We start from the raw sequence: 17,375 nt of genomic DNA on the forward strand, positions 1-17,375 counted from the left end.
TCTTGCACTTCTTCCCACTGCCCTTTTCTTCCTTCTCACCAGTCCCAAGCCACTGTTTGCAAGGCTTGTGCATTCCCTACGGTGAGTGCTGAATCTGATTAAGAACTGTCCCTGGAAAATGTGGTGTTTATTTATTCTTTCTGCATTTCATGTAAGGATTATAAAGCCCAATAACAGAAGCAAAGGATCTTGAAAAGAGCTTTCTGCATCTCGGAGCAGAGCTCTGGAATAAAACTGTTCAGCTTCTGGACAGGAAAAATGAGGGTGATTAAAGAGGCAGCAGATGCAAAAAACTAGAGGAGTTCTGAGCATCACTTAAGAAATGCACCATCTTTGCAGATCTGTTGCTGAGTCCCCCATCGATGTTTTACCACAGTACTGACAGTTTTCTTTGAAAGACAAATCAGTGAAAAACAACTCCTAATGAAGGAAAATAAGCTTGTATCTCAGAAGAAAATGAATAGCAAGATTTTCAAAACTTCATAATCATGCAGTTTATCATAGTGGATTGGTCTTTTGCCTGAACTTAGTAATTCAAGTTTGTTAAGTATCAGTGATGCTTGGTGAAATGGCAACTTTCAAAGACAGTTCTTTTCATTTGATAGAAAAGTAAATTTCCCAGTAGATGAGGCAAAGGAAGTAGGTTTTGCTCTAACAGTAATTGCAATCACAATGATGTTTGGCAGGCATATGTTTGGAATAATAATGTGTATATGAAAGCTTCACCAACATCAGAACCTGTGCAAATCACTGACAATGGAGAAGAAAATAAAATCTTCAATGGAATACCAGATTGGGTTTATGAAGGTAACTGCCAAGCATATTTTACTTTGCAATATGATGTAAAAAACTTTTTTTTTTTAAGCTGTAATTCTTTTTTAAATATCTGTTACTTAATTTTTTATCATGAAAAGTTATCTAAGTCTATGTTTTAACAGAAGCATGCATCCTTGCTTGAGCTTAATACCTGGGTAGTGTGAGGATCTAAGAATGGAAATGAGTTCACCTAATTTGTAGTGCCTCACTGGAAATCATTGTGTGTGAATTATAAGCATTGAGATAATGTATCATTTCAGAACTCCAAGGAACAGTCAGCACTTTGGCATCTGAACTTGAACTGAAAAAAAGAAATATTAAAAACTAACGAAAACAGTACCTAGGATGGAGGAGCCAACTTACCAATTGTAACTTAATGCATTTGCATGTCTTTCAGAGGAAATGTTTGGCACCCATTCTGCTCTGTGGTGGTCTCCAAATGGCAGTTTTGTGGCATATGCAACATTTAATGATACAGAAGTTCCTGTTATAGAGTATTCATTTTATTCTGAGGACACCTTGCAGTATCCAAAGACCATTAAAATCCCATATCCCAAGGTCTGTGCTATTTATTAAACATGGTTGTTCTGCAGTTTCATTAAGAGAGTAATCTCATTTAATCAGTTCCTGCTAATGAAAATATTGTCTGTCTCTCCTCAACAGCTTGCTGTGATTACTCTTTCTGAAGTCAACAGCATCTGGCAATGTTAAAGTATTTTATTATTTCCAGGAGAAAGAAAGGGGGGGGGGGAAAAACCAAAAGCCCAAAACCCAATTTAAGCTATTATTCTTTCACCAGAAAATTTTGAGGTGGCAAGTAGGTATTGAGATATAAAAGCTCTTGGGAAATTGAAGTTAATACAAATGCAGATTGCGTTAGAGGTGTGCATGGTATTCATAATGGAATCTCTTCACCTAGTGTAGCATTTTTAGTTGTTGAGTGCTTTCTATGTTGGGGTGAAGGGGAGCAATCTCATAATCTTTGCCTACATCTAAAGCTTGCTGAGTTTGAGCTGTCACAATGAAGCATTTACTGCATGCAGCTCCTTCTCCTTCCTCTCCACGTGACTTTGTTCCCACTGCTTGTGGCACAGTTTCCACTGGGCTATACAGCATGAGTCAGAGTCCGATATACTTCAAACAGGCTCTTTCAGATACTCCACAAGTGGAAAGATTCTTGTATAATGCAGGTTTTACCTGTGTGAAGTTACTTGACATTACATAGGATTTTGATTTAGCAGAGTGGTGCAGCAATGCACATAAGACTCAATACAAGTACAAATTACACTTGGAGTACAACTACTATAATGCTGAATCACAGTACAAATGTGGTTCTCATTGCTAGTCTCCATAACATGCCTACCACCACAGTGCTGGGCATCCCCATTGCTGGGAAGCAATAAATGGGTTGAAACCATCTCAAGTCAATCACTTTCTTCAGTTCTTTGTTCATCATTTGGGTTTTATATTCTGTGTTGGGCTGAGGCACCTGTATTTTCCCCCACATTGGTCTGTTCAGCTCAGAAAGATATTTTCAGTCCTTTGATTAACTGGAGCAGATACAGCCAAGTGATCACTCAACTGATAATTGTTTATCTGGTGTAAAAGCTACTCTCTGGTCCTCTTTATGCCAGTTTCAGTTTTCTCTGCAGCACTTGTGGTCATTACTTGCACTTCCCAGAGCCTCAAGAGCACATGACCTTTGCCTGTTCCTTTGGAGGTCTCCCCCAGATGGGTCACTGATGCTCTGCCCTGCTCTGTGTGGCTCTGGTGAAGAAACATAGGTGTGCAATAAACTGACAATTTATTTTACACCCTTTATAAGAAAGCCATTTTGTTTGGAATATTACTGACTTCTGGAGATGGGTCAGCTACAGCTGCTTAACAGTTATGAAGAGGACTTGGCTAGCTGTCTACTAGAGAAGTCTTTATGGGCACAGTTATATTGCCATCAGTAGCACTACATCAAAAATACTGGGGTTTATGTGCTGAAGTCACAACTATGATTGTGACCCATTACATGATTACTTAATGTAAGGTATCAGTTCCCATGAAGAAGCACTTTTCTGTTGGTTAGCAATAGACTGGGTACATTTTTAGGTACCATGTGTTGCATGTAGGACAAGATATGGTCAAATACTCTGTGTTTACTGCAAGCCCTGTGTAGTTAAAAATTATTCCAAATGTAGCAGTATTTCTTACCTAGAAACACATAGCTAAGACTTCCGTGTAAAATAAAATTAATAAAACCAAATCCAAAACAAAGTAAACTTTATTTATCAATCTTAAGAACTGCAGTTAGGAACTTGGCTTTTGACATGTTTGAAATAGACTAATTCTACCTGACTGTAGTAATTTCTTCATCTATAATTTCAAACACTTATTTCACTAAGAATATTCTCTTCAAAAGTTCAATGAAAAATGTTATTTTTAGGCAGGAGCTACAAATCCAACTGTGCGGTTGTTTATTGTGGATACTAGATTGTCTCCTAACTTCAACTCTACTGAGATTTTTCCACCTGAAGAAATAATATCAGGGTAAGAAATTATGGTTACATGCTTGCTTGTTTCTGTTGGCAGGAGAGGAGGAGCTTTTGTGTGTGACCACCCTGTATTCAGTGTATATGGCAATATTCCCCAGTCATGTAGCTCTGGTAGCAACAAGATCTACCAGAGAAAATCTGCACAGAGATTATCCTCCTAGTGATTATATATAGATGGCATATTCCATGTATGTTATATTCAGAATGTGACAAGTTCTTGGCTCATCACATTCAGTGGAGTCTAACTATGGTGAAGTCATTTCACAGTACAACTTTAATATGAACAAGTTTTGGTATAATCAAATTATATGTATTCCAGTTCACAGGGGGAAGGGGGAAGAGAACAAAAAGCCACAACAAAACCTAATCAGAACCTTAATGGTAACTGAAGATTTGATTTCATTGGAAACAGACTCCTTGTTCAGGCAAGATATTACGGATCATGGTCGTCTTCATATATATATACTTTAAATGTTTGTTTTATTTGAAAACATGGTGAAAACCATCACCCTTTACAGTAAATGGAAAATTATACTTCTCAAAATGCCACTTGAAATGCACAACATGATATACATGTATTTTTTGAAGAGCAGCTAAATTGATGAAAAATGCATGCACACAGAATTTTGTATCCCAGATGCTGGAGGTTGGTTTTTTTCTTTATAACAGTACTGTGGAGATTTTTTAGAGGTTTGCACATACAAATGTGATGGGTATGGAAGCACAGATTATACTGATAAACTTCAGAAAAAAACAAGAGGTCTGTTAGCTAGTGCATAAGAGCAGCTTTTGTACATGATAGCCAAAAAGCTATAAGTGGAATATCAGTGGTATCCCATTTCAGTCCTCAGCACAGTGTAAATAACATTTCTGTGTGAACTGAGGTAGGCGAGGTTTTTCAGTCTATCTTCCGTTCTCCTTTCTCTACACTAACATTGCCATAGCTGGAATTTGTATAGCTGTTGTGTGCTGGTTTTCTCCATAGTTTCACGTGCTTGGAATTGAAAGCCCTGTATATTTCGGTCAGTTCTGGTTAATATCTGTGCTGTCTTAAGAGCTGCATTTTACCATTGCTGTATGTGACCTGGGGGAAAATAACCACTATCTGCCTTCCAGCCTTGTACCCGCATGGCCTGAGTTACATGAAGTTGATCCATTTTTAGTTGAATGTAAACTGTGTAACAACTGGGATTAATACAAAGATAAGTCAGGCAAGTCTTGACTGATGAGTGGAGTGCAAGGATTGAAACTCACGCTTTCTCCCAACAGCCAACAGATCCATCCTGCAAATGCTGGGGTGGCCAGAACGAGACTCAGGGGATTTTGCAAGAGCAAAAGTACATGAGTAGGAAAAGGCAGATGATAATAATGTGCAGTGTTGCTGTAGGGTGGTTTTGCTCCTTGAAGCACAAAGTAATGAATATTTGCACAGTATGTATATTTATACTGTACTTCCTTGGAGCTAAATTCGGAGTAAAATCAAATTTGAATTGGTGGCATACCTCACCCCACCCACCTGGGTAGGCATATTGAAGGGCAGTGTCCCAGCAAATGGTTGCCTATTGCAGCACTATCTGGAGTTTGTTGCACAGGGGGGCACAACACCTTTCTGTTTCAGAGGAAAAGTTTTATTATTTGGCAAGGAAAGCTGCCAAAACCTGGATTGGCGTTGCTTTGCCACATAAGATGGTAGATGAAACCTGGCACTTTTTGCATGAATGATCAGCACGAAATTCATGCAGTATTTAAAGACCACGTTGAACATCGTGGATACAGGCAGTTCCTGTTGGCTAACAGGAAGATGAAGGCAATGGATGCTTCTCAACTGAAATAATCTGTCCTAAAAATAAGTTGCCTTCAAATTAGGGAACTCCAGACAGTGATCACAGGAATATTCCTTCTCAGCAGCGAATGAGGAAGGGCAGTGCAAAACTACTGTATTCTATACTTGAGTTAATTGCAGCTTAGCTAACATTTCATGGATTGCTGAAAACTTGAAGGTGCATTCTTAGTCTCTATAATAACTTTAAAATATTTATTATAATAACAGCATAATAAATAAAAACATTTGGGGGTTTTCCTTGTACTGTTCAGTTTGAAGGGTGATGTCTCCATAATTGTTAACTTCCCTTCCTTTAGAGGAACAAAAAATGAGAGGCTAATTCCCCTTTTACACAATAAAGGAACCAACTATTTCAGTTACATAAACAATGGCAGTTTCTCTATTATTTTTTTTCACACAAGCTCCTGCAAAGTGCTTTTATAATATTATTGGCCTAAGAAAGGGAGAGTAACAGTTAAATGACCTACCAACTTCTAGTCAAATATGAATGTAAAATATGCCTTTTTCAAATGTGATTTCTAGACTGCAATATAGAATCAATCTGAAAGTAGTTGGTAAGCACTAAGCATATGTTTTTGGTCCATCCACTTTAATTGTAGCGGTTTCTTTCTCATTTTTCTTTCTTTTCCCTTCTTTTCCTCTCACCCCTCCCGCAATGATCATACAGATACTCGCTTTCATCACAAAACTTCCCACACATTTTTTGTTAACTAACTTTGGGGAAAAGGGAACATGAACTTGGAACTAAGTCAAATGTGCAAATTCCAGTTAAAAATGTATACTTGCCTTGGAGGGGAGGTTTGTTTTATTTTAGTTCCTAAAGCTTCTAGGAGATAGGAGAGATCTAAAATAAGAAAAGACAAGTGCATCTAACAGGTCGTAATGGTAAACAAAGCTACTAAAATTTATGTGGTGCTTTAATACAAAGGAATATGATTTTTTTTTTTTTTCAGATACTCCTGTTTTTCATGTAAACTGGTTGATATTCTAAAGATGAAAGTAAAATATTGAAACAGTAGTATCTGTTCCTGATATGATCTCTCCATTCTAACTAATGGAAATAAGTACTAAATTGAACAAAGAGATGTCTCACTGGGAGTGCTTACAAGCAACCAACTTCAAGCAGCTAAGAATAAAATTCCAAGATCCTAAGACCCCTATAACTTACTATTCAGAAGAATTTCCTCTAAATGTCTACAGTACAAGATTTATGAATCATCTGGAATAGCTGTTTCTTTATGTATTAGAGGATAGTGATCTGGCTGTTATAATTTAATTGCAGTCTCTCTGGAAGTGGGTATGTACAAATCGTCTAATTCTTTATTGTATGAATGAAGATAACCAAGACATCTACAAGTTGCAAAAACAACTGACAAAAAATGGCTTAATTAAATTTGCTTCATTGTTTATTGTTGAAGTCTAGATTGAAATGAAGATAGCATTCAGCATTTCACTGAATGAGACTCATCTGGCTATTGTATAGTATGCTATTACAGAGAGGATTTTAAGTATCTAATGCTATTGCTGTTTTCAGAGATCATTACTTGAGTGTTGTCACATGGGTGACAGATGACAGGATCTGTCTGCAGTGGCTCAGAAGGATTCAGAACTTTTCAGTCCTCGCAGTTTGTGATTTTGAAAATGCTACTGGAAAGTGGTCATGTCCACAGGTAAGAAAAAAAGAGATGGGAGAGGCACAATGCTTGACAGATGAAACTGGAAAGGGATAGAATATGCCTGTATATTTATCTCTCTAGAAAAATAGCCTGATGCAAAATAAGCATAACTGTTGAAAAAGTATTTGTTTTTGTCTTTCTTAGGAGAAACAGTTTACAGAACAAAGTACAACTGGCTGGATTGGCAGAGTGAGTGTTCAATTTCTAAAACCGCTACATGCTATGCAGGTCTGATTATTAAGAAAATGTCATATAGAAAATGTCATTAGTGTGTCAGGTCTCATCCATTCACTTGTTGCATTTTACATGTGTAGGGAAAAAAACATTCAAATGGAGCTGCTGTGCCACATTGCTCCTGGCTTTGAGCTTTTGTGTGGGTTTGGGGTTCTGAACTCTCAGGCTGGGCTGACAGCGCAGCACGGGCTGGAGCTGTAACTGCATCCTCCGTAACTCATCCATCATGTTCAGCTTGCCAAAAAGCAGTGTACTCCTTCCAGGCTCCTTTTAATTCTGACCTGCTTCTTCAGTAGTGTTAGGTAAGGGTGTGCAGAAGCCAGGATTCAGAATTCCCTTTGTTCTGGGGGAGTTGACAGCCATGCTGGCTTGGCTGCGCTCCAGTCTTCCTGCCATCTCCAGAATAATCGAGGGGATAAAATGTATTAAGAAGTAGATCCTGCAACCTTTGAGTTGTATTGGAGGAAAGGCATAGAGGACAAGAGTGATTTTTAGTGTTTCAGCTTGCAATAAACCATTCCTGGTTCAACTTGAGGGGTTTTATTTATTTATTTTCCCCCTCCCCACCCCCAATCCATTGGAGAGAAGTGGGGACAAGATGTGTGTAGCTGACCAGATTAAAATTTTCGTGTGCTTCTGCCAAACCAGTCGCCACTGTCTGGATGATGCTTTCCAAGCTGCCTCTCAGTCCTTTTGTACGTGGTATAGAGTAGGCACCTAATGAACTACACAGAAGATCTGGGGGAAGTGAAGCAGAGATGCAAAAGTTCAGACTTGGAGGGAGAAATGAGTTTCAGAGTTTTTGATGAGAACACAGAGTACACTTTCCACTCCCGCATTTTCCACACACTGATTATGCTTTAGTCACTAATTCACTTTTGAAGTCAAAAATGAAAGTTTAAAGAAATGCAAAGAGGGAGGCAACAGCAGGGATGAAATCATCCGCAGTATGAAGATGAGAGATCAGCCCACCTGCTGTCAAATTTGATATGGAAAGGAAGGCCTTAACGCTGACACATTTTGCTTCTCTGCAGCAAAGGCTTCACAATTAGACAATGTGATGATCAAGCTGCAGACTTTGTAAACAGTTGTGCAAAATGAGAGGGCAAAATGCAAGTCTGTGCCATTAAACTAGGTTGTTGGTTTTTTTGTTTCTTTTAAAGAGACAACCCACATCCTAGGAGCTGTTGGAAGAAAAAGATAATCTCCCTGAAGGATTCTTGGATTTGAGAAGGAAGTAGAAAGTAGGGAGGGTTGAAGAAGGGATAGAAAAGATGTATACAATTCACATAAGGTTATGTGCCAACTTGAGTAAATTATGTATGTGCGTAAAATAGACGTGTAGTTCTCTCTGTGTATATCTATAGTATTTTTGGGTTTGTTTTTTGGTTTTAGTTGGTTGGTTTGTTTTTTAATAGAGATGAAATTATGCTTAACCTAAGAATGCTTAAAACAGCCTGTGTTACTGCATAAGGCTCCCAGGTCATGAGCTGAGTTGGTGCTTGCCAGTTGAGTTGAAGGCAAGTCACGCTTTGAAAAAGCAAGTTGTGGTAAGGCAGAAGCTAGCAAAATATTTGCCAGGTTATTCTTTTGTACAAATACCGCTAGGGAAGGAGTGATTGTCTGAAGCACTTGGGCTTGGAAGACTAAAGTTCTGTCGTTGCGCACTGAGTGACATTGGGAAAGTCACTTCGTCTTTCTGTTTCACTTTCCATTTAAAAAAAATGGGTATAGCATCTCACAGGTAATTGCATTGTTTTGGACATACAGCATGGAAACAGCTTCTGTTTCATTTGGCTCTATTTCTTTCCTCTGTTTTTCTTTCTACCATGTGGAGCACTTCCAAATGACAGTAAAGAGAAGGAATCCATTCATTTTCATTACTCCCAATTGATAAATGGATAGTTCCCTCATGAAAATAAAATTCCAGTTTGAGTTCTTTGGTTGTTTTTATTCATCTACTTAATAGTAAAATTTCCCCTTGGAAAGCAGCATGTTTTCTGGACATTGGGAAATATTTTTTCATGAAAAGAGTGGTCAGGTGCTGGAATGGACTGCCCAAGGAGGTGGTTGAGTCACCAGCCTTGGATGTGTTTAAAGGTTGTATGGATGTGGGGCGTGGGGATACGGTTCAGAGGTGAACCTTGCCAAGCAGGGTTATTGGTTGGACTTGGTGATCCTGAGGGTCTTTTCCAACCTGACTGATTCTGTGATTCTGTTTTCTTTGAGGAAAGGAGGACATTTTTCAGTGTCAAGCTCAAAAAGAGTTCAAGGAATTTGTTCACAAGTACATGTTTTAAAAATGGGAAATTCAAGGAGACACATATCTGCAATGTTTACCTTGCTGTAGGTTACAGCTGTATGTTGGCATGGGACAGAATTAAACAGTGACTTTTAAAAGTAGAGGCAGATGTTATTTCCTAAAATGGCAGGAAACGAGGACTTCAAATTCAACTTAGGTAGGAAGGGACACTGAACATTACAAGAGCTAATACTAGTGAAATTCTGCTGCTTAAGGAGCAATAAAATAGTTTAAGCATGTTTACTTTTAGCATAGTGGCTAAAGGTTCTGCCTGCTAAGTCAGTAGACAAAACTTTTTTGCAGTATGTTCAGTGATCCTGTTTAGAGATATCAAAAAATTTATCATTTTGGTTTTGGAGTTTGTTGTTTGGTTTAATAGACATCTCTTATGTTCAAGTTCCAGCCATCTGTCCCTCTCTTTGCACCTGACAATGCTACCTACTACAAAGTATTCAGCAATAAAGAAGGTTACAAGCACATCCATTACATAAATGGCTCACAGGTAAGCAATAAGGTCTATGACAGTCACTGCTGACTTGAGTTTCTTCTAGTGATTGACAAGCTTCACATTGTGCTTTTAACTTTGCCTTTCACCCTCCCTCTCCAGGCTCCAATTCCTATTACTGCAGGAAGATGGGAAGTAATCAGCATAGCAGCTGTAACCAGTAGCTTTTTGTAAGTATTGTAATTACAGTATTGATTCTAACAAGGGTCTAAGTAAGCAAAGAGGAGGAGCAGGGAGAAGGTGTCATTTAACTCATTAAAAATCTTTTGTAAACATGTAAGATAAACCTTTAACTACTGTAATGTAACTAATATGTTTTGCTTTTATAGATACTACATTAGTAATGAAAAGGATGGAAAGCCAGGAGGAAGAAATCTTTATAAGTAAGATTATTTTTTTTCCTGCAGTATTAATGAAAAAGTAAATTTTAAGAATAAATAGAATAAAAGATTAGCATGCTCACAGTCTGATGTGGTATCCAATATAAGATATTGAATGAAAATCAGTGTAAGAATATAAACTTTAAAAATAACCAATTTTTATCTGTATGCTTCTTTAATAAAGGGCAAGCAACAATAAAGGGCAAGCAACAAACCCCCAAAGGAGACCTCTCAGGCTTTCTGTGATTCTAATTGATGCTATGACATGATTCCAATATTAATTGAACTCTATTTTCTCTAATTTTTAAAGCATTACTCCTGAGTTTTAGCACATTTCATTTGGTCATCTTATTTTAAAAGCACACATTTGTGTAGCATAGCTTAGGTAAAGTCTTTCATCTCTGAGATGAAGCTCATCTATTTTGCAGAGTGCTCTTGGAAAGCAGTCCAAATTCTATTAAATGTGTTAGCTGTGATCTGAATCAAGAAAGATGCCAATATTATTCTGTGTCCTTCAGCAAAGACGCACAGTATTATCAGCTAGACTGTCGTGGTGAGTATATCCAGAATTAATTGACATAAGCATGACTCACTGATTCGTTGGGTGGGAAAGTTCATTTCGTCAAGATCTTGATACGCACTGCATAACAACACCATGTGTTGATATTGTTGGATAAATGCATTGGCAGCAGAAAAACATATTCCCTCCTGGGCTCTAAAGCACCTTGACAAAAATTACAATGATAAAATTTGAGACTGCAAGCCATCAGTGGACCCAAGAGAGTTGCAAAATACTCCTGTTCACTGTACATCTCCTCCAGTGCTACATGGGAAGCTCTGTCTGTAGAAGGCACTTGGAAGCTCTGGGAGCCATAGGCTGGGGAAAGAGGACTGCTGTACATGTGAGAATATAGATAGAATGGGAAAATTAATAGTACTGTTAAAAAAAATAATCCTGAAACTAAAACATTTATCATGAGTTAAGCACTGGTACAGCAGTCTGTCTCTGATCTGAAAGTGCTTGTGCTAGATAGTAAGAAGGATAAAGGAATCAAGGGGTGAGAAAAAATAAAACCTTCTATAAAATTTTCATTAAATTGGTATATATGTTGGTTTTTAAGGTGCCGAAATTTTACTTGATCTATGAGCTAGAAGGACAGCAGAGAGGGAATTTTCTATCAGGTTGTAAAAACAGTTGTTTGAAGAAGACTGTTGTGGTCTCCATGACAAGGCTTACTGATTTCCAAACCATGATCCACAACCAACGGGCAAGCTTTGCTAATTAATTCCTAGTTACCTCACAGTCATGTGGTTCACCTGTGAGACAGTCTGTATATTTAACAAGGTCTTGTGGCTTGCGTTTGAGCCACATTAAATAAATTCCAGCTTGTGCAGACTAGGGGGAAATGACTTCTGACTTTTTATGACTACTCACCCACTTCCAATTACTTTGCAAAGGCCATGTTTTGAGACAGCATGCAAACATGAAGGTTTTGTGCTCTGTTAACAGGTCCTGGCCTGCCCATGTCTACTCTGCACAGAAGCAGTGATGATCAAGGTACAGAACTGTCTTAAAATATAATTTGTGTTGAGCTAGAAAAGTGCACTATAAGTTTATTTTAATTTTGTTCTCATTGCTTAATATAATAATTACAATGTCAGTTATAAAGGCTAGATTTTATTTCAGATAATTAGTACAGTTAACTAGAGGAATAGCGTGGCATACAGTTATTCATAGTGTATTTAATGTTTTACATTGTGCTAGAAAACAGTGAGTAATGTATGACTTATTTACAGGATAATTGTTCAGCTTTTCTGAAATTGCATTTAGATGAAAAACAGGGAAACCAGCTTTCTGGTTACTAAAGTACTGAAGGAAAACTATATCGTAAACATTGAATCAGAGAGGGAAAACAAAAACTGCAGTAAACTAAGACTGCAATGTAGGTTGCCATCATCTCAGACTGAATTTTTAAAGTGGTTCATAATTAAGAGCAGTGCATTTGAAATGAATGTGTTTAATCTTTGACTCTTGCTAACTCTGTTATTCAGTCCTCAGGTACCTGGAAAATAATACTGAACTGGAAAATGCATTGAAAGATATTCAGATGCCTTCAAAAATAATTGACTTCATTAGTGTAGCTGGATACAGTAAGTTCAAAGATAGATTTTTACCTCTCTCTCCCTCTTTCACCAAGTGCTGCAAGGTCATCTTCTGAAAAGTATGACAGAAAGAGTAGGTATGGTAGGGCTATTGAAATGATTCTGCACATAATGTGTGTGGTTATTTGGACATTCAAACATTGTGTGGTGGGTTTTTTTCTAAAACCATGACATTATCTAAAATATTTTTTTGTCTTAGTGTGATACCTTGATATTTTCATCATGAAGTGGCTTAACTCCATTTTTTCCCCTAGATAATTACCTGAAAAAAAGAAGTCCCTAGGACCACCTTTAAATAAATAAATAAGAGGAACAGGGGTAGGGCAAAAAGCTTGTAAGCATTATTGAATTCAAATAAAATCATAACTTCTATTAAATCTTAATTTACAGATGCAAGTCCCTTTGGGTTGTGCCAGGAAGTTGGGATGGTGGAGAAGTTTTTAATTACAAAAACAGAATCTAAGTGGAAAAATTTGCAAAATCATTTAGGCTAGCTTTCAAGAAGTTTGCCTTATTTTGCGTAGGGGAATATTTGGGCTGAACAGTCACATTCTTAAAAGCATGTTCACCCTCCAAGACTATGTAAACCTCTGAATACAGACTGGAACGAAATGCTAGAAAGTGAATGACTAATGCCTTGCCTAGTGGTGCTTCTCTGACTTTGTTTGTCCGTGTACAGAAGCTTGCTTGGTGTGCTCCTAGGCTGAGGAACATCAGGAAAACTGTCGGTGGGAGGCCTGGTACCTGTCTAACTGTTCTTGCTCCAGCCTTTTATACTACCTTTTCATGCCAAACTTCCTCTTGATAAAATGAAGTATCAAGGGTATTCTTAATGGAATTAGATTTTACAGACAGTATCAAGTGCTGTCAGACATTAACTGTTCTTTTTGATGCCTTCCTCTTTCTACTGTTACTTTATTTATATAATAACTCTTGTTATCCTTGTTTTTTCTGTCTTTTATTTCTGACACAATTTTACTAGGGCTAAAGATGAAAACTTCCAGGCAAGATGGAGGTTTAAAGATGTCCTTCGGGCTATCAGTTGTATCTTCATCTTTTTATTCCTCTTTTGTTCTTACTACTCCATCTCTTCAGGGTAAAAGTTTTTGGGTAAGGGGAATCTATATTTTTAATGCCACAAGTAAGAGAAATAAATGCATTTCTGTGGTCTGACTTCAAGTTCCAAGTCTTTACAGAAATTTTTGTACGTTACCAGAGAAGAAATCCACTCCATGGCTATGGAGTACACAACAAAGTAAAATTAGTATTTTTGTATGTGAAATTTAGATTATTAATTTTTCAGTGGTTTAATGTCTTGCATATTCCTATCTTGACACATTTCTGTAAGACTTGCACTCTTGAGTATTCCTGCAGTGCAGTCTTGTCAGCATTGCTTCATGTGTCCTTTGCATCATCAGTTCTACTAAAGTTAGGAGCCAGTCAGTTTGCAAAACTTGAATGGTCTGCAATTAAAATGGTTATCTAACGTGGGTGGAAAGAATAACGTGGATGGAACCAAAATCAGTGTTACTTGAGAAATTATAGATAATTGAATATGCAGTTAATATGCAACTACTTTTAGTTTTTAGAGGCTGATGCAACTGTGCTCTAGTATCAATCGCAATGCATATAAAATTATGTCACTGGAGAACTGACCCCAAGTTAAATTCCTTTCACTTTTAGACCTGTGGTATCAAATGATACTGCCTCCCCATTTTGATTCATCGAAGAAGTACCCTCTGCTCCTTGATGTGTAAGTTATATGTCAGTGTTGTGTAAATAATCACTTTCATCTACTGCAAATGCTTCTAATAAGATTAGGAAACACAAAACTGCTATGTTTTCTAATTACTACTTGTAGTAGTTTTAAGAGAGCATGAAAAAAGATGAAGTGCATTCAAACTCAGGTAGGTTGCTGTACCGTAAGATGATGTAATGCTTAACAAGCATATATTTTGCTGATGGCAGTAAGCCAGGTAGATTCTGTATCTGACTTAAAAGCAAAGATGTTAGCATTAGCTTGCCTCCTTCTCTGCTCTTTATAAGTTCAATTTGAATAATATTCAATGAAATTACATTCCAGAATGAAACCTTGACTAAGCCATGTTTCCTAATGCTGTAGTGAGTGTGAGTTGCATTTTCTCTGATATTTGACTGTCAACTGCATTCAGTGGTCAGGATTGCATTTGCATTTGCTATTTTTCCATAAATTCAGCACCCTGAGCATGTGTTGTTCAGTCCATTTTTCCTCAGGCACTTCTGTTTCTCTTGATGCATATTCTTCTAACTGCAAATTCGCTGAAATTTAGCTATTCATTAAAACAGAAATGTTAAACTTTTCCTGTTTATATGAAAAGCTGACTCTGTAAGGAAACTTGCTGTTAATGCATCTTTATATGATATAGTTTGGTAGCACTGTAACACTTTTTGGTATCTGATGATTGTCTTAACAAGCAGTCAGTGCTCTTTGCTACTTAAGATTTACTTTGGGATTGATTCTATTTTAGTTACTTACCTGATCCTGCTTAATTTAGATACCAGAAATTCCTCTGAAAGTGTGACCATATAGAAACAAAACTTGATGTAGATAATTCCTGGAAGTTTTTTCTTAGCTTTTAGAGCTTGGAAAATTGGGTTGCAGAGCCAAAAGAGACACTCGTCTATTTTTCACTCTCTTGAAGAGTGGCTAGAGATGTGCACTTCCAGCAGATTTTTACCATCCAGGCACTCAAGAGTGTGATTTCATACTGCTCAAGTGCTTCAGAACATTTCAAAGTAAAAAGTTACAATTACAGTTTTTTGTTTATTTTTGCTGGGGGGGGAAAAAAAAAAAAGGTAGTTTAGACTGTAGAGAACACTGATGAGGCACTAAAAATGCAAATTGTTTTCCAAATGCACATATTTTTCCAAATGAAGGCTATTTGTTAATTCCAGACTTTTACAAAAGCATGTTGCTTTTACTGTCCAGGCAAAGCAGCAGCTTGCAGTCAATCGGCAATGCTTCTCCTGTTTGCTCAGTTTAATTTGAAAGTTTATCCTTATTTTGTGGTTGGAAATTGTCAGCAATGCTTGTATTTCAAATGTTTGACATGAGACTATATGGAGAGTAAATGTATGCATTCTGTGGCACTTTTCACTAAGGTATGCAGGACCCTGTAGTCAGAAAGTTGATAGTACTTTCCAGATCAACTGGGCTACTTACCTTGCCAGCACTGAGCAGGTTATTGTGGCTAGCTTCGATGGCAGAGGAAGTGGATATCAAGGGGATGAAATTATGCATGCAATAAACCGAAGGCTGGGAACATATGAAGTGGAAGATCAGATAACAGCAGCCAGGTGAGCTACAGTGAAATGGTCAACACCTGCTCCTTCTCTTCTGTACTTATTGTGTAGGGGGGCGGGGGAAGGTGAAGGTTTTGAGTGGTCATCTTGAAATTACTGGTAAAAACATAACTAAATTCAATATTAATTTTGTGTGCTGAAGTGTGTCATTTATGGGCCAATCGGCATTTCATGTTTAAAACTGGAATACAAATTTACTGTAGCTCTGGTTTTATAGAGATTGTAACTGTCACATTAGTAGTACTAATGGGACAGCTACTAAGCTACCAAGTGCTACCAAGGAACTTGGAAATTTTATTCCAAGGTTATTTTAACTTTCTGTTGTGATGGAGTTATTTGTGTGACCTACTCATCTTTACAGCATAGTTTGCATTCATCACTTGGTTTATGCTTGTAAAACTTCTACTGAACTGAATGATGTCAGTATGAATCTCCCAGAATTCTAAACAAGTGATCTTAAAGGGTTTGCTTTTTGGCTTTTTGAAATGTAAAAAGTTAAGGGGTTTCATAATTCTTTTCTCTTTCTTCTTGTTTTTTTAATTTTTTTTACCCCTGACTGGATTTACAGGTACTTGAGGGCTTTTATGGGGCATCCAAGCTGTTGGGTTTTGTTCACATGCAGATGTTTTTCTGAATTTCTTAAGTTCAGAAGCACATGTGCTTGAGATACATTGTATGTTTACATATGCGGGCACTGTGTTGGAGGGAGGAAGGCTTATTTGTAAAACAGAAAGCTGCAGACATGATGGCAAGCAGGCACATCTGTACACACTGCAGATACCTGCAATACATTAAGCATTTAATTACTCTGTTTACTTTTAGAAAGTTTTCTGAAATGAGCTTTGTTGATAAGGACAGAATAGCTATTTGGGGCTGGGTAAGTACTCAAGTTTAGCTGGCTTTTCATTTAATCTTAACAGCTATTTGTTGTACTGCTGTGTGTGAGAGCTGCTGGAACTCTTGGTGTGAGGCATCTCTGGGCTCATGGCACAGTCCAATAACCAAATTGGTGAACTACATCATACAAGTGCCTATACACACTGTCCCTTTGCAAGCATTTAGGAGCCTTTGAAACGGAAATTTAAGACTGCAGGAAGGATTAAAAATAGTTACTGCCAAGTTCCTGTATACAAGATGAACCAATATTAAAAAAAAAAATTAAAATAATGCAAGTATCTATTCACTAGTGTCTCTTTATATGATTTAGATGACTTGTGATTTTACATTTTAACAAAAATAATGCAAACCAGCTGCATGGCAAAGTTGTGTTTTTTACTAGCAGCTGGAAAACATCTAAATCTACTCTATTGTTCTGCTTGGCTGTGTTTTATTTCAGCAGTGCTTCCAGCCAGAGGCCAGATTTCTCTGACTTGATGTATCTTTCAAACCTGTCACAGGAGAGGGAGTGTTTAATAGTATATACATGTCCCACAGCTTCAAGGCTAAGTGTGCATGTTGGTGGTATCTGAGTCAAGTTTTGAACATTTCTCTCCCAATCTGCTGTTTCACTGCTTTTTCTGGTGTCACAGGGAGTATTCTTGCATGTTCTAGTTAACCATCCTGTGTTAAAC

General features: G+C 37.5%; 1 protein-coding gene across 1 annotated transcript in view; it reads left to right on the forward strand.

The window, feature by feature from the left end:
• Positions 1-17,375, forward strand: part of DPP4 (dipeptidyl peptidase 4) — a gene marked incomplete at its 5' end in the record, with an annotated part of 41,790 nt that overhangs the window by 12,560 nt on the left and 11,855 nt on the right. Inside the window, 14 exons of the mRNA XM_054173170.1 lie at positions 687-807; positions 1,214-1,374; positions 3,251-3,354; positions 6,737-6,872; positions 7,023-7,067; positions 9,812-9,916; positions 10,022-10,089; positions 10,249-10,302; positions 10,728-10,852; positions 11,810-11,857; positions 12,352-12,450; positions 14,146-14,215; positions 15,604-15,798; positions 16,627-16,681. Coding sequence (XP_054029145.1) covers positions 687-807; positions 1,214-1,374; positions 3,251-3,354; positions 6,737-6,872; positions 7,023-7,067; positions 9,812-9,916; positions 10,022-10,089; positions 10,249-10,302; positions 10,728-10,852; positions 11,810-11,857; positions 12,352-12,450; positions 14,146-14,215; positions 15,604-15,798; positions 16,627-16,681 — 1,386 coding nt within the window. The remainder of the gene's footprint in view (positions 1-686; positions 808-1,213; positions 1,375-3,250; positions 3,355-6,736; positions 6,873-7,022; positions 7,068-9,811; positions 9,917-10,021; positions 10,090-10,248; positions 10,303-10,727; positions 10,853-11,809; positions 11,858-12,351; positions 12,451-14,145; positions 14,216-15,603; positions 15,799-16,626; positions 16,682-17,375) is intronic.

Source organism: Dryobates pubescens, chromosome 2 (assembly GCF_014839835.1).
Source record: "Dryobates pubescens isolate bDryPub1 chromosome 2, bDryPub1.pri, whole genome shotgun sequence".
In the NCBI taxonomy this organism is placed as follows: domain Eukaryota; kingdom Metazoa; phylum Chordata; class Aves; order Piciformes; family Picidae; genus Dryobates; species Dryobates pubescens.